This window comes from Phyllostomus discolor, chromosome 5 (assembly GCF_004126475.2).
Source record: "Phyllostomus discolor isolate MPI-MPIP mPhyDis1 chromosome 5, mPhyDis1.pri.v3, whole genome shotgun sequence".
NCBI lineage: Eukaryota > Metazoa > Chordata > Mammalia > Chiroptera > Phyllostomidae > Phyllostomus > Phyllostomus discolor.
This window is the reverse complement of record NC_040907.2, coordinates 45,159,536-45,181,958: the sequence shown is the minus strand read 5'-3', so window position 1 is coordinate 45,181,958 and position 22,423 is coordinate 45,159,536. Positions and strand designations below refer to the sequence as shown.

The following is a 22,423-nucleotide window of genomic DNA, read 5'->3' as shown; positions in this document are numbered from 1 at the left end:
TGAGAACTGTGACCGGGTGTAGTGGGAACAACACAGGGCCCTGCCCCGGGAATCTTCGTTTTCAGCCAGAGTCGGCTGGGAAGTCCCTGAGACCACCCGTCTCTCCTTCCTTCTTCCCCTGTGTGATGGGGTGCCATCCCCATCTGGCTGCCTGAAGCTGGTGTGAGGATAAAGGGGACCCAGGATGGAAAGTGCTTTCCAACTGGACCGGGCTGGATGCAGGCAGCATTTCAGGGTGACACTCCGCCTCTGGCAGCAATTTCAGCGTGGGTTAGACAGGAATCTGCCCTGGCCTTTGCAAGCACATCTCAACTGGCAGTGTCTGTGAAGGTCAGAGCTGCTTCGACTATCTTACCAACGGGGCTTTTTTTTTCTAGGACAGCCTCCTTTAGCTAGAGACACAGAAGGGAAAGGGGACAAGGTTTCTATACTCCTGACCCTGCATTTGGGAGCCCACAGGACCTTCTGGCCCCCCTTTGACAGCACCTGCGCCCCACCCCCCCATCTCCTTCAGGTCTAACAGTGGTGCTGAATTTGGAGAGCCTGAAACCTCTGTGCTGTGCCTCTCACCTGCCTCTGCTCCAAAGAGCTGCGGCCGCAGTGGGCTGGCTGGGACTCCGCAAGGAGCCTGCCTGGGACACCGAGACCTTCTTCCTTCGCAGCTGCCTTCTCCCTGGCTCCAGCATCTGCCTCTCTGAGATCTCTGGTCTGCGTTGCAGTTAAAAACCGTGCCTGGAGCTGGATCCTTACAGTAGGTACTTTCTTGCTTTTTTTTTCCCCCCTGCTGGAATTGGGTGCGTTTCAGCGCTCGGGGCAGCCAGCGCCGGGAACTCGCCGGTCATTGTTTCTGTCTCCGGCTCTGCCCCAGACTCCCAGACGCTGAACTATCAGGGCGGCAGGAGGTCTGGGGGTTGCTCACAGAAGCTTCGCAGCGTTGCGGGATGGCAGGAGGCCGGTGGGGAGGAAGTTTCTCAAGCAGAGCCAGGAAGAAGGAGATGCAAGACTGGAGGGTTTCAACCCTAAGGAAGCTGTGTCCTCATTAGGAGCGATTTTGCTAATGAGCCACAGCAGCTATGGGAAGAAAGGAGGAAAGGCATAATTATTTAGGACCTCCCAGATAAGCACCTAGATTTGGGGGGGTCAGGAGAAGAGACGTGTGCTGTTTTAGTGTGTTTAGATGTGGTCCTCTGAAGTGGCAGCAGCTCTGGGAACTAACTTTCAATTAATTGAAGGATCTGAGCTTTTTTTCCTTTTTTGGCAAGATCCAGTATCAGCTCATTGAGCCTTGAATTCCCTCCTGACCCCACTCCCCTGTTGCCGGAGAGTGAAAAGGAAGTCAGTATTTGCTTTTCCATCAAGGTCACAGATCACCTGACCAAACCCTCGAACAGCTGGGGAGCCAGCGCTACAGAGCTGAACTCACAAGCAGCAGCCCCAACCTTGCTGGAATCTCGCTTTCCATGAGGGGGCCATTCCTCCTGCTCCAGGCTATGGTGGGGGGCGGGGGTTGGGGAGACAGGTATGCCAAGGGAAGGTAATGTGGTCCCAGCTTTTCTCGTGACAGTTTCCTCTTCTTCACGAAGCTCCACATTCAGCTGCTGCAATGCAGGCAAAAGTGACAGACATTCGCAGAAAAATGTGGGAAGGGAGTTAATGAGATTGCATTCATATGTCGTTTATTGAGCATGAGTTATCTCTTTGTTTCTTGGGTTGGTAGGAAGTGAGCCGGCTGGAGAACTCAGTTGGCAGGATCCTTTTCAGGACTGTACTTCACCTCCCCGGGTGTCTGGGCTGCAGCACCGCCAGATGCCTCCTGCTTCTTAGCACAGGGGACATTGACCCTCGGAGGCAAGGGGCCCTGGAACAGGGAAGCTCTCATCGTTTTGGCAGGACCCACACGAGGTACGGGTAATCTTTTCTTTTTTTGGAGAGTGCTTTGTCTTTGCAAGTGGTTGTGCGTGGATTGACAGGCTCGCTGTCTGGGGCGCTACCTTGCTGAATATTTGACTTTGTAAGGTTGACTTCTCCAAGAATTCTTGTCGCAATAAGGCTGTGCTTTGAGCCAAGCTTTCTTTTCAAGGAAATCCAAGGTGCTATTTATTTTGGCATGTAGCCTGTTTTGGGAAGAAATACAGCATTTTTATTATTGCAGAATAAAGAAAGGTTTGATGAGAATGAAAGTACAGAACTGGGTTTCAGTTTCAGGACGAAGTAAAGGGAGGTTTCTTTGAATTTGGATTTGAGGTTAGAAATGAAGTGGAAATGGCATCATCAAAGAAATAAATGTGCTGAGTGTGGACTGCAGCACACATTTCGTCAGGGCTGACCCCGAGGAAATCGGTGCCCCCAGGTGTGGACCCTGCTGGAACTGTCCCTAACGTGACCTGGTAGTTGCACATCAGGCCGTCACTGCTGTCTGCCAGTGACTGCCTTTGGTGGCTTTTGCAAGGACAACCTAGTCCCTACCTCTTCACTGCCTGTTGGCTTTGAGAGGCAATGTGGAGTGATGGAGTCACACAAACTCTCCTTCCCCTAATTAACTTGGTAGCTTTGTACGGGCCACATAGCCTCTTTGTGTCTTTGTTTCCTCACATGTAACTTGGAAGCAATACCCTGGACTGAGGGTCAGCCACTTGTGAGAATATGGGAGTTTGGGTGGGGTGGGGTGGGGAGGTGGGTACAGAAATGAGTCCTGCAGGAATTCTGACCTTCCCCAGCTTACAGATTAGTAGGGGAGAAAAGCTGGGGAGAGAGAAAGCTATGCATTCTCAAAACATCTAGAATACTGGGCTAATGAGAGAGGTTGGGACCTAACTGGGCGTCCTTTCTCCTGGGATAGCTCATAAACAAATGAAAAGTTACATAGCAACACCAGATAGTACAAGGTTCCAAACACTGGGGTAAAACTCAATAGAACAAGTAATAAATTGCTCTATGTCAAAATTTTAAATGTTCCAGAAGATAGCAAAATTCCAATTCAAAGAGGAATTCTGTCTAACAAAGCTATTTTTTCTGTTGTACTGCAAATGAAGCCTCATGTGTTTGTGTGGCAATTATTCCTCAATTCCACTCATTTAACCACATCAAACATCCACTCATTCAAAGAAACCCCCTTAGCTAAATTCTAAGCTGTCCAGCACTTGTCTAAGCACAAGGATCAGTGTCCACAGTGGGGAAGCCTGGGGTGTGTGGGGGCTGGAAGCAGCATGATTTGGGTGTGACATGTCCCTCTTTTCCTTCCTGTGTTGTAGCCCTTTAGAGTAAAAGCTTGCTGAGCCCTCTTCATGGAGTTAGATGTTGCTCCATTTAATTTCTGTAGCTTTGGAATGCTAATTTCACTAAAATATAAGTCTAAGAGAACCATTAATGGTCTCCATAGAGTACTTTTTAAAAAAGATTTTATTTATTTACTCTTAGAGAGAGGGAAAGGGAGGGAGGGAGAGAGGGAGAGAAACATCAGTGTGCGAGAGATAACACAGATTGGTTGCCTCTTGCTCACTGTCAGCTGTGGACCTGGCCCGCAACCCAGGCCTGTGCCCTGACTGGGAATTGAACCGGACCTCTCCATTCACAGGCTGGCACTCAGTCCCCTGAGTCACACCATCCAGGGCCATAGAGTATTTTTTTAGTGAAATGTGACCTAATGCGTGCTACATAATTATCTGAAATCCTTTGATCCAATATATGAGGGGCTGAGCCCTAACTCTAGCGAAAGGCAGTGAGTGTGGTAGAACTGTCTGAGGTGATGGTGAGTTTGTGCAGCCCCAGGACCATCCGCATCCAGGTGGCCCCGCTCTTGCTCAGAGGGAGCCTTGTTGCTTGGTGTCCAGCCTTGGAGAAGCAGGTCACGCCTTGGCCAGTAGCCTTACAAGAGAGCAGTTATCTTTCTCGATACCCAGAAAGCGTTTCGTGTACACCTGTGGGAGAAGCAGAGAGGCGTGAGAGTCAGGAACGCTTCCCCTTACACAGAGAGCTAGGAATCGGTCACAGCATCAGACTGGCTGACAGGGGTGGACAAATGTTTGCAAATCACTCCTGTTCCCAGCGCAGGCTTGGAGTCAGCTAGATTTGAGGGTAAATTCTGCTCTGATACTTGTTTGTTATGTGACTTTAAACAGGACTGTAAACTCTCAGCCTCAGTCTCCCTATCGGAAAAGTGGGGACAATAGTAATCCCCTTGGGGTTAGGGTACAGATTACATGAGGTAATTTGATTATGTTAAGTACTCCAGGTTCTATCCATTGCTCAGTAATTTTGGGGGGTGGGAAGAAGAAGGGGAGCAGAAGAACTAGGAGAGGCCATGATGACGGAGAGACAGGCTGAGGGGCCAAGCTTAGGGTTTGTGCACTCCCCCTTTTCCTCCCCAGGCTTCACCTTGGAGCTGCCAAGCCTCTCCTGCCTGCCAGCCTGCAGCACTGAGGTCGCTTGCAGTGTCCTCTGCCTGGGAACCTTCTCCTTCTTTTATTTTTTTAAAAAGTAAAAAGTTGTAGTTATCACAATAAAAACATAAAATTAAAGTTATAATTATTTTTTAAATTGAGATATAATTGACAGAACACATTGTATTAGTTTCAGGTGTATAACATATGCATTTGATATATGTATCCATTGCAAAATCATTACCTCAGTAAGTTTTGTTAACATCCATCACCACCCATAGTTACAACTTTTTTTTTCTCATGATGAGAACTGTGGGATCTACTGTCTTTGCAACTTTCAAATATACAAAACAATATTATTAACTCCAGTCACCATGCTGTAGATTACATCCCTATGACTTATTTACCTTATAACTGACACTTTGTACCTTTGACCCCTTTACCCATTTCACTGTCCCCTAACCCCTGGCAACCACCCATCTGTTCTCTGTGTCTGTGAGCTGGGTTGTTGTTGTTGTTGTTGTTTTGTTTTGTTCTTTAGATTCCACATATTAATGAGATCATACAATATTTGTTTTCCTCTGTGTGATTTATTTAATTTAGCATAATGCCCTCATGGTCCACCCATGTTGTCACAAGTGGCAAAATTTTCTTCTTTTTGTGGCTGAACAATGTTGCATTGTGTGTGTGTGTGTGTGTGTGTGTGTGACATTTTCTTTATCCATCCATCTGTTTATGAACACTTAGGCTTTTTCAGGACCTTTCCTTTTTAACAAAGGTGGACCCTGCCTCATCCCAGGTTAAAACCCTATCTCCAAACTCCAGCTCTGTGCTGCTCCCAAACTCAAGTACCCGTTGCTTCAAAGCTCAGTGAAGAGCTCAGTGCCAGCATTCCTTCTGCAAGGAGTTCTTTGCCTATAGAAACCCTGCCTACCCTTCTGGGCTCTGAACCGCCTGCTTAGGGAAAGGCCCTTCTGGCGGCTACGTGGAATGTGTTTTGGAGGAACCAAGGCAGAAGCAAGGCGAAGACTTGGGAGGCAATGGCAGTGCTCACAGAAAGAGGATACACAAACCTTCCTGTTGCACAAACTTCAGACTTCCTCTGATTTGGCAGGCCTGAAAATTCCCAGTCCTCTTCTCCGGTTTACTGGGTTGTTCCCCTTTGTTTCATCCTGGGTTGCCAGAAGCCAGCCCTCATCCTTCTCTCCCAGTTTTCCCCAGTCCTTCCCTTATCCCTGGCATGCACTTCTAGTCTGAGTGCATTGAAATTCCTAAAACAACCTAGTTTCCACTGCTGATGTGCCACAGATAATTCATTATGATGATGTGTGTGGAGTTACAATCACAAAAAACCAATTTCTTGGGTGATTTATTGTAATGGGGGCAGAAGGCAGGTTGTTTACCATTTGAAGACAAAGTCCTAGGAATGGATTAAAACTTTGGGGAAATTTATGATCAAACCTCAAGGCACCGTAATTCAGAGTCAGGACAGTATGCTGCTTGAATAGTTGTTGATGCCTTCTGGTCCCTCATTCTGCCCGTGATTGGAAATCACTTCTAAGGACCAGCTCCTAGTCAATACTGGCAATTATCTCATTTTTACCTTGAATCTGATTGAGATGTCATAGATCGTTCGTAGGTATTTTGATTCCAACTTTTTCACAAAACAGACGATTCTTTTTGCCATGATGGGGTAAATAGATTTCAGCTTATGCAAAGAACACCATGCTGGTTATCAGAGTCCTGGGTCCAGTCCCAGCTCCTCCACTAATACACCAAGAGGCCTTGCACCAAGCAATTAACTTCCGAGCCTCAGTTTCCTCATCTGCCAAGTGAGTAGTTTGGATGAAATGCTTCTTTTGATGTCAACCATTGCTAATGTCCCAGGAAGACACACCCAGGACTGGCCCCTAGGAGTTCATCCAGACTTTTAATCTCCCTCCTGTTGGTGGGGGGGAGCTCTGAGCTCATGGGAACCTCTGGGAGAAAGGCAGTTATGGTCATACCTTTCTTTGGTGCTATGTTCCCTCCATACTTATTCTGCCTTTAATGAGACTGTCCACTTTTCTTCCCTCCTTTCTTTCAGAACCATCCGACACATTGCACAGACTGAGCGGATGAAGAGTGCCTAAGAGACTGGCGGTCAGCATTCCCTAAGATGGAGAAGACAGATGGTAGGCAGGCTGCTTTGTCTTCCTTGGTCTAATGTGAGCACTTCAGTTGGAGAGGCATTGTTACTGTAAGTCCTGGAAATAGCCTAGGGGAGGCCTACAGGAGACATTCCCCAAGCAGGAGGCTGGGAGACCCAGGCCTTGTGTTTCAGGCATGAATAAGAGAAGGTGGTAGGGGATGGGAGTGCAGCCTTATGTTTATAACCGACTTGTATAATTTTCGGAGTGGTTTCTCATCTCTTGCAAGCACCAAGACGGGAGCAGGATGCTCTCACTCACCGCCCTCATTTTAGAGATGAGGAACTTGAAGTCTAAGAGAGAGGCACAATATAGTAAAATTCATACCTGTGTGATTCTCTGGGTCATTTCATTTCTCTGAGCCTCATTCTCCACATGTATCAGTTAGCTTTGCCATGTAATCAAACCACTCAAAAACGTATTGACTTAAAAATATTTATTGTTTCTTAAAAAGATTCTATAGGTTTGGCCAGGCCATTGTTCTGGTCTGGGCCTGCTTGGCTGAGCGTGGCTGGGCTCACGTGGCCGTGGTCTTCTGGATGACTTGGCTGATGGTTTAGAGTGGCCACACTTACATGCCTGCTGGTTGCTATGACTCCATATCACCTGGTGCATTGGTGGTGATTTGGCCAAGTGTCTGTCTTTGTCCAGCAGGCTCCCTGGGGGCATGGGGGCAGGGGTTGCTCACATGGGGCAGAAGGGCTCCAAGCACAGCAAGAACAGATCCCAGTGTGCAGGGGACTTTCAAGTCTCCACATATGTCACATTTCCTGTTGGCCTACTGGCCAAAGCAAATCACAAGGCTAAGCCCAGGGTTAGTGTGGAAAGGGAGTAGTACCCAAGGGGGTGTGTACTTGCAGCTATTTTTGTAAACAGTCTATCATATCTTGCCCACAAGCAGGTATTAGTACCTACTGCACAGGGTTGGTAAAGAACTGAATGAGATAATGCATATAAGGTTGTTGAATAACACTATTTAGCACAAATGTTTCAGGTCAGGGGGAGTGGAAGGAGGTAAATGTAGAAAACTGTACTTGGACAACAATAAAACAACTAAAAAATGTTTCAATGAATATTCCCTTCCTCCCCTCCCCAGAAAACTAGCCAAGGGTCATAGACTAGAGTCTGAAGATCTGATTTCTAAAGAAATGCTTTTTCCAGGCCACGAAATGCCAGGAAACAGGGGAGCCTATAATCCTCCGTGAATCACATGGCCCTTCCCTGGTGCAGGACGGAGGGACCAGACAGCAGCTCTGGCCCCGCTGCTTCCTTCCTTCCACATGCTGTCACCGTGTACTTCAAGAGTCTGCTTTTCTCCCCAGAGAGCTGCCTTTTCAGAGCATCCCTGGAAGGGAATCCACAGAACACCAGCTAATTCCCTGAATGCCCTGGGGGCCTGTCATTTTTGCCTGCCTCATTTGTCCCAGCTCAGCACCCTCGAACTGCTGCTCCCCACGTGACGAACCACAGCTAGCTCAAGAAAGGCACCCCTCCCTTCTGGCACACACACCTCATGAAAGAAAGGCAGAAGAGGAAAGCTTCCCTCCCTGCCTTAGCCTTTTGACGAGGCTCCTGTCATTCCCCTTCTTTCCAGCTCTATTTTTGGCCACTTTCTCTCTAGTTTCTGTTTTTCCCATTTTCTTCAGAAACAGAGATAGGCTTTTGGCCTTTTTTTTTTTCTTTTCTCACTTTCAGTGCCTCTGATTGGTTTGCTCACACGCCAAACTTCTCTTTGTCCCTCAAGATAATGACTGTGGCACTTTGCTTCTTTCCTTGTCCCCTTCTAATGCCCTTTCTCGAGTTTGTGTGTGACTCAGGCTCAGGGCTGTGCTGGCAGGTCCTTTCCAGGGGTCTAGTTGCCTGGTGTGCTTTCAGACCGAGACTCTGTAGGTACTCTAGGGAGCTCTGAGCTTCATATATCTTACCTTTTTTCTTCTTCCCTGACTCCTTTTCCCATTTTCTTCAGAATTATTTTCTTGGACTCTCGTTTCCTCTTGAGGTTGTAGTCCTAACACAGAGTGAAATATTCCAAGGAGAGAGCACATTTTTAGTCAACCCTCTGCTGCCCGCCCTTGCCTTCTGGCCCCTTTGTGGAGTGCCTGCACCATGGTCCCTACCAAATTAGTCCCAACAGTCACAACAGCTCTGTGAGTTAGGCATTAGTATTGCCATGGTACAAATAGGGAAATGGAGGCACAGGGAAATTAAATAATTTATCCTGAATTACAGAGAGAGGAGATGACAGAGCCAGGATTCAAATCCAGCCAATTTGGCCGTGTGTTGGTATATTTGATCTGAAGTTCATTCTGAGCAGAGGCAGTCTCCTAATTAATTCTTACCCTGGCCACATGCCCAGAATTCTGAGCTCCTGCATACCTGTCACCAGGTAGATATAGAGGCAGAGCAGAGCTTCATGTGAGCGTAGGTCTCCCAGCATATCAGATCAAGCTCCCTCATTCAAGGGCCAGCATTTCTCAAGTACTGGGAGAAAGAGGAGGGACACCGAGTGGCAAGTGGCAGGCACAGCAGCACAGTGGATCACTGGGTGTGCGTATGTCTGTGTGTCTGCGTATGTGTGCCTTAGTGATACCGCAGAGTGCCAGGGTAGGAAAGCGCCTATTAAACCCAGTGTCCTATATAGCTGCTCAGACCCACAGACGCCTTTGGTTCCTTCACTCTCCGTTGTGGGAGATTTTGCCTTTCAGTCTCCTGTTTCTTATTTGATGCTATTATTGTGTTTGTGCTCTGGACCTGTTCCCAGAGGCCGCTGGGTAAATTACTGCATTTCTACTGAGTTGAGGCAAAAAGAAGATAAATAAATAATGCAGCCTCTCCTTTAAGACAGTTCTTTGCCTTCTGGGTCATAAATCCACTCTCCACTTAATTTTAGACAAATATCTCCTCTCCGATTTGGCCTGTCCCTGTAATCCAGGAGGCTGCTGAGTGAACCAGTAGGCCTAAGAATGTTGGAGAGGGCAGCTTGGAAAACTAACAGAGAGCAATTGCTCTCATTTACTGAAACTACCAGTGCGCCTCTTTGGGGAAAATCAAGTTGGTTTTAAAAATGTGTTGGTAAATGTGAACTTATTTGGAGCTCTTTAGGTGCTGGAGTAGTGTTCACTCCTTATCTGCCTGGAAACCAGATATCTGCCAAAGAGGCTCTAGAACACAGCGAGGGCCATCCCGGGTACCAGCACCAGTGCTTGACTCTGTTCCCTGCCGTGGCAGGGATGTGATCACCCACAGGCCCTGTAGCTTTACTGGCACTGAGGCTGGTGGGCTCAGTTGGGTCAGTGTTCATCCGCCAGCCTTTATGTGTCTGTCGGCTTTGTTCAGTTCTTTGGAAATAACAGTACTTCCCTAAGCACAGAGGGCCACCTGACAAGCATGTGACACCTGCCAGAAGGAGAAATCAGACAAGCAAGTGGGAAGAGCTCAGCCCCGATATGTTATTGCCCTTAGGGGAAAAGCAGCCCCAAATGTGTCCCAGGTAGCACCAGCATTTGCATCTTTTCTTTAACCTGCCCCCTTCCCTCCCTTGCCTCTACTTCTCTCACCTTCATGGGGTCAGCAGTCTCCCAGCTGGTCTTCAGACCTCTGCTTCATGCTTCATCTCATCCTCTGTAAGAATGTTCTTTGTGAAATCGCACTTGACCAAGTCACTCCCTTGTGCAAAACCCTTCAGTAACTCCCATTACCCAGAAAGTAAATTCAGAGCTTGCTGGTGCCTGCTGATCTTTCCGATTTTGTCTTTTTCTATTCCTTGCCCCTCTCTACCACACTTGAAGTCATAGCCCTAACAACCCTGAATTACTGTGGAATTTCACACCTCCATGCCCTTGTACATTCTCTGACACATATATAGGATCTGCCCTGGCTATCTATTGCTACATAACAAACCCCCTCTAAACTTAGTGGCTTAAAACAATCATGTGTTATTAACACAGGCTCAGTTGACTGGTTCTCACTTGGGTTCCCTCCTGTCATTGAAGTCAGATGATGGCTGAGGCCAGAGTCATCAGATGGCTCTTTTATTCATGCCTGGCGCCGGGGCCAGGATGTCAGGACCAGCACAGGCCAGCCAGGCATCTCTCTCACTCTCTCCACTTGATCTCTCTATGGGGCTACTTGGGCTTCCCCACAGCACGGCCATTTCAGGGAATTTGGACTCCTTACATGGCTTCTGGCTTTTCACAGAGAGTGCATTCTAAGAGACCTAGGCAGGACTTACAGGATTCTCATGACCTAGTCTTAAAATTCTGTCAGCATCAAAGCTGCCTTTTTTTTTTTTTTTTTGGTCAAAGCAGTCACAGGCCAGCCCAGATCCAAATAGGTGGAGAAATAGACCTCACCTCTCAAAGTGAGATCCCCTGGCCTGTCTAGACAGGGTAGAAGCTGATGGTGACCATGTTGGAGATACAGAGCTACAGTGCCTTTCACCCTTTTATTCTGGTAAACTGCTATTGGTTCATTTAACGCCAGTCATACAGGATCTGGCACAAATAATGCCCCTGTTTTATTACAAAATCATAACCATGTAATTCTGTAACATAACAATATCACATTCAAGCACACCATGTGACATTTTAGGTGAAATGTCCAAATTGCTGTCCATCTTGTGTAAGACATTTACATCCCCTACCGACTACACTCAGTGGCGTTACTTCTGCCAGACCCTATATGTCACTTTTGTGAAGTCACCTTTTTTCTACCAAAGCAGACTTAACCTCTAAGTTTAAGAAAATGACTCCAGATAACCTGGGAAAATAAATCAGGAGGGGAGACTGTTCCTTAAGCATGTATTTATTACTGTCCTTGTCACACTGCATTGCACCTGTTGGTGTTTCCAGCTACTCAGTCATATGTTTTTTGTTTATTTGTTTTAAATATATTTTATTGATTATGCTATTACAGTTGTCCCATTTTTTACCCTTCATTCCCCTCCACCCTGCACACCCTCTCCCACCCACATTCCCCCCCTTTAGTTCATATCCATGTGTTATACATTCAAGTTCTTTAGCTTCTATATTTCCCATACTATTCTTACCTTCCCTCTGTCTATTTTCTACCTACCACCTATGCTACTTATTCTCCATGCCTTTTCCCCCTCTCTCCTCCTCCCACTCTCCTGTTGCTAACTCTCCATGTGCTCTCCATTTCTGTGGTTCTGCTCCTGTTGTAGTTGTTTGATTAGTATGTTTTTGTTTTTGTTTTAGGTGTAGTTGTTAATAATTGTGAGTTTGCTGTCATTTTACTATACATGTTTTTTATCTTCTTTCCCTTAAATACGTCCCTTTAACATTTCATAAAGTAAGGGCCTGGTGATGATGAACTCCTTTAACTTGACCTTATCTGGGAAGCACTTTATCTGCCCTTCCATTCTAAATGACAGCTTTGCTGGATAGAGCAATCTGGGATGTAGGTCCTTGCCTTTCATGACTTGGAATACTTCTTTCCAGCCCCTTCTTGCCTGCAGGGTTTCTTTTGAGAAATCAGCTGACAGTCTGATGGGAACTCCTTTGTAGGTGACTGTCCCCTTATCTCTTGCTGCTTGTAGGATTCTCTCCTTCATTTTTACCTTGGCTAATGTAATTATGATGTGCCTTGGAGTGTTTCTTCTTGGGTCCAACTTCTTTGGAGCTCTCTGAGCTTCCTGGATTTCTTGGAAGACTATTTCTTTTGCCAGATTGGGAAAGTTTTTCTTTATTTGTTCAAATAATTTTCCACTCATTGTCCTTCCTCTTCCCCTTCTGGTACCCCTATAATTCAGATGTTGGAACATTTCAAGATGTCCTGGAGGTTCCTAAGCCTCTCCTCAGTTTTTTGAATTCTTGCTCCTTCATTCTTTTCTGTTTGATTATTTCTTTCTTCCTTCTGGTCCACTCCATTGATTTGAGTCCCAGTTTTCTTCCCATCACTATTGGTTCCCCGTGCATTTTCCTTCATTTCACTTAGCATAGCCTTCTGTTTTTCATGTAATTTGCAATCAAATTCAACCAGTTCTGTGGGAATCCTAATCATCAATGCTTTGAACTGTGCATCTGATAGGTTGGCTATCTCTTGGTTGCTTAGTTATATTTGCTGTGGTGCTTTGATGTGTTCTTCCGTTTGGGTCATTTTTTTTTTCTTGATGCACCTGTTACATATGAGGGGAGGAGCCTTAGGTATTCACCAGGGCAGGGCAACCCAGTTGTTGGGTTGTGACACTGTTTGCGGGGGAGGGGACCAAGAGGGAACAATGGCTCTTGCTCCGCTCTCTGTTGGATTTCAGTGCCTTCCACCACTTCTCCCAAGCAAACTGGGCCTTTCTGATACAAATTCCTATGTGGGTGGATTTGTGCACATTCTAGGACCCCATGGGTCTCTCCAACGAACTCTCCTGTGAGGCTGGGAGTATCTCCCAGCACCTCAACCCCCACAGGTGCTTTCAATCAGTGCCCTGAGGCTCCTTTTCCCAGCACTGGGACCCTGGGTTGTGCGGTCTGTCTCACTTTTCAATTTTGCCTGATTTATCTGCACACGAATGTGGGACCTCCTGGTCAACCTTGCATGCAGTGCCTCGCTTCACAATCATCACCTTGCTGGGTCTGCCCATTGCCATCCCATGCCTGGGGTCTGCCAGCCACCACCTGGGCATCCAGGGTCTACTTGCTGCGGTCTTGCATGCGCAGGATGACTTATGGGCCCGGTGCCACCGTTTTTTGTGCTGTGACCCCTCTCTGCCTGGCTGCCCGACTCCACCCTTCCTACTGGTCTGGATGAATGTGTCTATTTTAACTCCTTGGTTGTCCAGCTTTCATACAGTTCAATTTTCTGTCAGTTCTGGTTGTTATTTTGTTTCTAAATTGTTGTCGTTCTTATTTTGGTTGTGCAAGGAGGCACAGTGGTCTACCTATGCCTCCATCTTGGCCAGAAGTCTTGGCCAGATGTTTTTTTGAGGGCAGAGCCATACATGATCCATCTCTGTGTCCTTAGGGTCTAGCTCAGCAACCAACACATAGGTGCTCAATGAACAGTGGTTGAGGTAAGGGAATGAACTATAGCTATTTTGTGATTTTGCCCCTAGGGTCTATTACTCTTATAACTAAGCAGTCAGTCAGTCACAAAGAATTTGCAGAGGTCTCTGTGGACCCAGCAAATCAGCCTCCCTTTTGGGACTTCACTTCCCTATATCTGAGGCTTCTGCAAAGATAACTATTATACTGAGCATGTATTGAATGTTTATCATGTGCTAGGCATTGTTCTAAGCACTTCATGTATATTAATTAATCAGTCCTCACAATGAGCTCATTTACCTATTATTCCCAGCTTATAGATGATGAGACACAGGCAGGCTAAGTAATTTCCCCAAGGTCACAGAGCCGAATGTAGACCAGGCTCTCGAGTATGTGCTCTTGGCCTCTGTGCTCTCCGTGAATATTTTCTCTTGAGCTCAGCATTTCAGAGCATGTTTAGAAGAATGTCAAAGAGAGGAGGGCTGTCACATAGGGAACATCAAAGGGACAAAGACTATTTCACCAAAAGAAGAAACTACTTGGGGACAAGTCCCTATGGATTCAATACTTGAAAAACCGACTTGTTCTCAGTGACTTGTGTTGGAAGTCAGTGCTTTGGTGTTATGGAAATATTCCTGATGTCCTCTGATAGTTCGGGACACCCTGAAAAGTCCTGAGTGCCCCATTTCTAGGAGGATGTGTTGCCAATGTCCTCTCCCCCACACACACATTTTTAAATAGATTCTATTTATTGATTTTTAGAGAGAGGAGAAGAGAGGGAGGAAGAGGGAGAGAAACATCAATGTGAGAGAAAAACATGGATTGGTTATGCCCTTACTGGGGGTGAACCTGTAACTCAGGCGTGTGCCCTGACCTGGAATTGAACCATTTGCTTTGTGAGATAATGCCCAACCAACTAAGCCACACCAGTTAGGGTGTGAATGTCCCTTTTGATATTAATTGTACCTTTTCCCTCACCACTTTACTTCCAGGCTGTCAAAAATGTGGTATTTCCTTCCTTGGTATGAGTTTTTGAAAATGAAATTCATGTTGGTTAAGCACTAGGAAGTTTTTAGGTGACAGAGAGATGGGCATGATTACAAGTTTCTGTTCTCTCTGATCTTCATGTACCTCAAGGCTTGGGCACTGACGGAAACTTAAAACCTGTACAAGGCATAACTCTTTGATGTCTCTGGCTTTACCAAGATTTACTAGTACCTGTCTGAATAATGCAAGGTTCTTTTTCAATGTTGAAACAATTATATATTTCATCCTTTGAATTTTTCCATAGTCATAATTGCCAATTAGTACCCTGATTTAGCGAACTCCTGGCCATTTCAGTGCAGCAAGTCCATGACTCAAGCCCAGTAAAACAGTGGAACACTTTTATTTTGTTGGTCTGCAGGCAGATTCCACAGTAGTAACTGAGATGACTGGCTGCAAATTGAAACTATTTCTTCTATTTCTTCACAGATTTTGGCTAAGTACACATTGATTTAATAACATGGTTCTTAGCACAGCCAAAAGACTGTGAGCCTCTCAGCATAATTTAGAGGCTGGGACATTTAAGAGAAGTGAAAATCACAGATATTAGGCCTCACCATCTATAATTCTTATTAACGTTGTGCTTTTTTTTTTTTTTTAACATGTCTTATGTCTTCCAGCCAAAGACCAATCCTCTCAGGCAGACGAGGAGAAAGACCATCCAAAGAGCCACCCCTACTCGGTGGAGACCCCATATGGCTTTCATTTAGACCTGGACTTCCTCAAGTATGTGGATGACATTGAGAAGGGAAACACCATCAAAAGGATTCCTATCCACAGAAGGGCCAAACAGGCCAAGTTCAGCACTTTGCCCCGAAACTTCAGCCTTCCTGACAGTGGGGCTCGCTTGCATGCTGCTCTTCCCCACCCAAACTGGTCCCCACTGGTGTCCAGGAAAGTGTCGCTGGGGACAGAGGAGCGAGCCCAGGCACTGCCGCTCGGTGATCACCCCCAAGCCTCCCTGCGTGGGAGCGAGGGGAGCTACCACAGGAGGGCCGTGCTGGCTGAGACAGCCAGACAGCTGGAGGCTGCGGCTCCCGGAGAGGCTGAGCTCGCCTCCGGGAGTGGACGGCCCCAGCTTTTGAGAGCATGCAGCATGCCAGCCACACTGCTGCAAAACAGGGCCTCAGAAGACTCCAGCCTCACCTCAGGTCCTCCCACACTGCCCGTCCTCATTCCCCTTCCGGGAGAAGGCAATGTCTGTGGGGGCACCTTTGGCCCCGCGGAAGGATTTGAAGGTGTTCCCAACTCCACCACCAGGGCAGCTACCCAACCAAAAGTCAAAGAGCTTGGAGACCTGGTGCCAGGGATTCCAGAACTGGTTCGGGAAACGGCTGAGCACCCGGAGGGTGAAGAAAAGGCTCCACATCTGCTCCCTCCCCCAAGTCCTCCTTTCTCATCCCAGAATGCACTTGTAGTTTTAGAGGATGCAAAAGATGAACATAAAACCAGAGAAGCAGAGGTGGTGTTCACCCCTGGCTCCCCAACACCAAGCCCCCCACCTCTGCCCTCACCCATCCCTGAGAATGAGCTCCCCCTGGAAGAAATAGAGCTCAACATCAGTGAGATTCCCCCTCCACCGCCAGTGGAGGTGGACGTGAGAAGCGTTGGCACTCGGGTCACAGAGGAAAGCCTGGGCCTTGCTGCCCTGGATCCTGGCAGCATCTCCAGCCTGAAGCAGCAGCTCTTGGACCTTGAGGAAGCATTGTCTGGAAAAATTGAGGAACTGGTCCAGGTGAGAGCTGCCCTCCAAGAACAGGAGGAGGAAATCAAGGCTAAGGGGCAGAGGATCCAAGAGCTCGAGTGCACTGTAGCTCAACTGGCAGGAAAGCTTAGCCATGGGAACACCAAAGACGCTCAGGGCCAAACTGATGCCACAGTCAACACCGACCCCCTCCTCGGACTCTCGGCCAGGCAGTCATGTGACAAGAGCATTGGTGTCAACCTTCTGAGCAGCATGGGATCTGAAAGTTGGAGGGCCAGAGGAGAGGAGAATGGCCTCCTCTGGGGGCAGGACAGTCACAAACAGGGAGATCAGAGCCCAGCAGAATTCATGCCACCATCCCAGCTGTCACTGCCAGAGGACCCTGAGATGGTCCTCACCTCTCCTTTATGTAGCTGCTTCTCTACTGAGCTCAGGATAGAAGAGGGAGGCTCTGAGCAGGATGGAGACCCTCAGGTGGGAGCCGAGGGTCTGGTCAGAGGAGCAGGAGGCTCTTTAGGGAGCAGTGACATAAAGGCTCCCCCAGCAGGGCAGGAGGAGGCCAGTTCAGAACTCCCAGGGAAGGAGGGCACACAAAGGCCACCAAGCTCACCCACAGATGCCACCATTGGGCAATATGTTAAGAAGATCCAGGAGCTCCTGCAGGAACAGTGGAGCTGCCTGGAGCACGGGTACCCAGAGCTGGCCAGTGCCATCAAGCAGCCCGCCTCCAAACTCAGCAGCATCCAGCGCCAGCTCCTGAGCTCCCTCAACCTGCTGCTGTCTGCCTACTCAGCCCAGGCTCCACCCCAGAAGGAGTCCCCAGCCCCCTCCTCCTCACCACCACCAATGGGTAAATACTGGTGCCTGAGACAGGGAACCATTTCTTCTTTATGGGATGAGTCAGAGGGGAAAAGGGGCTTTAATTGCATGCATATGTTTTTTAAAGATTTAAGCACCTCCAGGAACCCAGTGTAATAAAAACTAATCTATGTAACAATGGACACTCTGTGCCCCTTCTCGTGTCCTTGTTCTAAGGTTAGGATTAAGAGCAGGGCCACTGTACCACTGTCCAGATATAGTACAAGGCACACAGATGCCAGCCAGGGAGGGTACCTTGGAGCTTAAATCCAGCCCACACCTTACCTCTTCAGTCGCCATGCCTGCAGCACTGTGTCCACCCACAGGGGTGCCTATTTCCCATTTGCATTGCACAAAGGCAAGGTCTAGGGTGAACAGTGGCCCTGGCTGTGTGTGCTCTGAACCTCAGCCTCCCTTCACTGCTTCCTGAGCTCTTGCATTCCTGAGATCCTCTCTGATTCTTGCACATTGGAGGTTTTCTCTAGCCTAGTTTTGAAGGAACATTATGTTGAGATCTGAAATATTTCACTGAATGTTGTGGCAGGGCGGGGATTGAGTGATACTCACATGTGGAAGTCAACCCTTTGGCTGAGCGGTACTTCCTCTTGTAACAGACCATCCACTGTTGAGTAAAGTGGAACCATATTTTACTTTGCTCAGTGAGCAGTGTGCGAGCCTGCTTCCTGCTGCAGATCACAAATTGCCCGCTCTCTCATTATTTTGTGCTAGTTCTAATCTTGCCCATTAGGAAATGCATCCTGTACTTTTGAGCATGGCCAAAGACTTGTGTTCCTGCTTATGTGTCTCCGGTGCCTACCCCACATCACAAAGGGTCAACTGGCCAAGGTGGGGCCAGAGGTGGGACCAGGAATCCCGTGAACTAAGTTCTATGCTTAGAACTAACTAACTCCTTCTCTGCCATTCACTGAGTGAGGCCGAGCCTCAGATCTCCCAGCTGTAAGGGACAAGAATGGCACCCACAGCACATGGCTCTTCTGAAAAAGTGATCCCACTGTCATCCACACAGAGAGAGGCTTGGTGATGAGGGACAGTTCGGCTGGCACTGACCAGAAGGCTAGACCTCTTTGCAGTCCCTCAAAATATTTTTTAAGATTTTTTATTTACTTTTCTTTTTTGGGGGGGGGAGGAAGGGAGAAGGAGAAGTAGAGTAACTTCCATGTGCGGGAGATACATCTGTCAGTTGCCTCTTACATGCACCCAGCTGGGAACCTGGCCCACAACCCAGGCATGTGGCCTGACTGGGAATCAAACCAGTAAACTTTCTGTTTGCTGGGCAGTGCTCAGTCCACTGAGCCACATCAGTCAGGGTAACCTCAAAATATTTGATTGACATTACCTAGTTTCCTGTCCTTTTCTACCTCTTCACACACCCTCAATCTGTATCCCCTTAAAGCAGGGGTCTTGGTTTTGCTGCATTCTGGGGCATCTCCAAGATCATTCTAACTTGTGATGTTGTGTCTGCCTAGAAATCTCCCCGTCGACCAGCCTTAAATCCATAATGAAAAAGAAAGACTATGGCTTCCGTGCAGGAGGTAATGGGACCAAAAAGAACCTTCAGTTTGTTGGGGTTAACGGTGGGTAAGCATCACTCGTGAAGCCCAGACTGCCCCCCACGCTACCTATTCCTGTGTTGTCCTTAGCGCTCTCTTGTCCTAAGGGGAAGCATCTGGTTTTCATTCTTCTTCAAGGGAATTAATCTCAACGGCCCTTTAAAACTCCATCTCGGGTTTGCATGTGTTTGGCTCTTTGCCAGCTGTGGTGGTCTGTTGGATCCTGGGCTTTTAATATGTCTTAGCTTTGGTGTGCCCCAGGGCCAGGATCCCAGTGGCTTCTGGGAGTTTGGGAGGCACATGGGCCCTTTAAGGAAGACATGTAATCTGAACCACAACACTAAAACTAGGACGAACTCTTAATTTGTTGAACTTCTAATTTCACCCATTTACAGTTTTTCTTCCTTTTACTAACTTACTGCAAACCAAACCAGTATTTTTTAGGATAAAGAAAAACAACCAATGTCTACTGACTCAGAACAGGAACCAAACCTTATGTATTCTAGAAAATAAATCATTGAATTTAGAATCGTTTCTAAATCAGTCATCCAACAAACATGTGTGAAGTACCAGCACCGTCTTACATGGCAGGGATAAAAATGTCCAGTAAACCGTGGTCCCCGCCCGCATCTCCCAGTTTGGACCTGGGCAGAGATAATGCAGGAAGTACAAAAGTGCTGTTATGATGAGATGAATTCTTATAGAAAGGAAGTGTAGGATGCTGGGAAACCCAGAGGAGGGACACATGGTCCAGCCAATGGGGGCCCAGGAATCTGTCCGAAAGAGGTCGGAACCCCTGCTAATTGGAGTCAGACCAGAAGGAAGACGCCAGATTCAAATAACAGTGACATCACTGTTGCACCTTCTGTGAGGGAAACGTCAGAAATGATGAAATGGGGTCATAGGAGAGTTGCTGTTCCCACTCCTGCTAACGTCAGACACTGCAGCCCAAGGAAAATCCTTTTTGTGTTCATAGGAGAATCAGCTTTCACCAAGAAAAGGAGGATCAACTTAATCTTAAAGTGTAAAGCAGGTCCCCTACTGCTGGCTCCTGCCTTTCTTCTTTCAAGTGTGCTGAGTCAGGCCCATCTGGGGGAGGGGGCGGAGGGGATGGGGGTTGGGGTTTCAGGGGGCCTTTGTATTTGCTGGTTGGGGTTGGGGTTTCAGGGGGCCTTTGTATTTGCTGTCAACCCACCAACACCGCCAACACCACCACCACCCCTGGCTTCAGGTGCTCCTTTCCCAGATATTCTTCAGTATTTGTCACTCTAGTGCAGTGGTTTTCAACCTTGGCTGCACCTTGGCAGTCCTAGGGGAACCTTAAAAAATAGCAATGCCTGGGTCCCCTCTCTGAAGACACCAGTTTAATTAGTCTGGAGTGTAATATAGGTATTGGGAATTTTAAACACCCTCAAGTGATTCTCATGTGCAGCCAAGGTTACAAACTCCTGCTCTAATTAAAGTAGCCCCTCCCAGCACTCTGTCCCATGGTCCTTTATTGTTTTATTCAAAGTTCAAGGATTACTATCTGAATATATTGTTTACAGGTTTATTTTCTGCCTCTCCCTATTAGAACATAAGCCCATTTAGGACAGGGACCTCAATATGGTATTTAGAACAGTGCCTGGCACATAGACGGTGCTCAGTCAATTTCTGTTGAATGAATGAATGAACTTCCAGATGAAGTTTTTATGGAAACAATTTTAGGACAAGAACTGCTTGGTGAATATGTTACATCCCCTACTCTCTCAGTTTCAAAAGCAGCAGGTTGTTCTAAGCACAAGACAGGGGGAAATATCTTGGGTTTAAACAAGACAGAATGCGAGCATACCAAGAAACAGGCCAGGTTTACAAATGCGGTGAACATGGGGGCTCTCATTCAGAGACAGGCCATGAAGGGGTTCTGTGGAAGAAGTGGCCACTGGGTCCCCAGGTCTCTGTGGCAGTGTCCAGTGGCCCTACAGCCCAAAGTCTTTGTCCATTGGTGGTCTCCTATTGACCATCAGCAGCAGAATCAATAAATCTTCTAGGGTGTTCCCCCGTGGTCTCTGGTCTGCCACCTCAATAGAGTTGCATATAGTTGAACATAAGGACTGCAGCTGGAGAGGGAGGACCATGTGTGAAGTGGCAGCCCATGCTCTTGCTTTTGCTGTTTCCAGCAATAGTTGAAACAGGCTGCAGATGAGAAAGGCGAATGCTGGGTTCAAGTATCCCAACTGGGAGTAGACAGAGATGGTTTCTTCCTTGTCGGGTGTAAGCTGGGCTAGAACAAGGGGCTGAAAGGAAGTTTCACGATCACCTAAAGACATGAAGATTTGTCAGGCAGTTCAGAAAACTGAGGGGGGCGGATGGGAAACATGTACCTCGATGTGGGCTCTTTTCTGGAGACATTAGGATTCCAGAAGCAAATGTTTTCATAATAACCGTGGACTGCCTATTGGGATCATCCGAATGCATCGGTCAATAGAGCATGTACTGTTCGTGTTTGCCACGAGGACTGAAGTTCCTTATCTTCTCCCCAAATGGCCTCTGATGTTAGAGTCAGAGCTCTTGCCTGCACTTTTCTTTGACGTCAAGGTTCCTGGGAGTTCCCTCCTCCAGGCCTGGAGGAACAGAAAGTGGAGAATGTGGTTAGCAAGCTGGGAAGTGTCATCTAAAGCCCACCCAGGTCTCATTCGTGTTGACATGGGCACTGGGCAAAAAGCACAGAACAAGTCACATCTGTCTCCTTTCCCAGCTACGAGACCACCTCAAGTGAGGAGACCAGTGGCGAGGACAGCTCCCCAGAAGACTTGTCTGACAGTGAGGCTGAGAAGAAGTGTGATGGCCCAGAACATAGGCGGGACAGAGACGCCCACTCCAGCTGCAAGGTGGGACAAGGCGTCTCTGAGAGCACCTGCGACACAGGCCAGGAAAGGGGACCTGGGGAAGAACCCCTTCTTCCCAAGGCTGAGCGGTGAGTCAGATGGGTATAGAAGGGGACACCTGAACCTCTGAGAAAAGATGAGAGCATTTATTCATTCTTTTATTCAGTCATTTATTCATTTGTTTATTCCTTCACCAGTATTTATTGAGTTTCTAATCTATGCCATGTAGTATGCACTGCTTGAACTAAACACGTGTAGCTCCTGCTTCATGGGATATAGTCATAGATTGAGCTCTACACATAAAGCTGACATTGACCTAGCACTGCAAATGTGAAGGACTTTACAGCTATTGTCTTATGTAGTTTTAAAAACAACCCTGCAAGTTAGAAATAATTACAATCCTGACTTTACACGTGTGGAAACAGAGGCTCAGAGTGGGTAAACGACAGAGCTAGGAGAGGGGATTGAGACCAGGCCTTTCCTGATTTTACCCACACCCTTTTCTGCCTCTTCCATTGGCTATGCTGATGTAAGTCTTTTAAAATGATGGGAGGTCATGTGGCATGATGAAAAGAGTACTTCAGAGTTGGGCGCACCTAGATTCAAATCCTCCATCTGCACAGCATTATTTTAAACAAGGTACTTAAGCTGTGGTCACTTCAATTTCTTCATCTGTGAAATGTAGATGACAGCAACCTGATAGGTTTGATGTCAGGGCTGGATGAGAGAAACTATGTAAAATGCCAAAATAGTAGTAGGTTCTCAAGGAATGGAAGAAAAAGCATAGTAAGTACCATTGTCATCATTACCATTCA

The 22,423-nt window shown here is 47.3% G+C and overlaps 1 protein-coding gene across 4 annotated transcripts in view; it reads left to right on the top strand.

Moving 5' to 3' along the window:
- Positions 1-22,423, top strand: part of KANK4 (KN motif and ankyrin repeat domains 4) — a 67,081-nt gene that overhangs the window by 28,278 nt on the left and 16,380 nt on the right. Inside the window, exons 2-6 of one of the 4 annotated variants that reach the window (XM_036026200.1) lie at positions 515-751; positions 6,466-6,553; positions 15,228-17,162; positions 18,658-18,769; positions 21,479-21,697. In XM_036026200.1, the coding sequence (XP_035882093.1) occupies positions 6,538-6,553; positions 15,228-17,162; positions 18,658-18,769; positions 21,479-21,697 (2,282 nt within the window). In that variant the 5' untranslated portion in view covers positions 515-751; positions 6,466-6,537. Of the gene's footprint in view, positions 1-375; positions 756-1,401; positions 1,903-6,465; positions 6,554-15,227; positions 17,163-18,657; positions 18,770-21,478; positions 21,698-22,423 lie in introns of those variants that run through there. The other 3 variants (XM_036026199.1, XM_036026201.1, XM_028512990.2) reach the window with 3 other exon arrangements.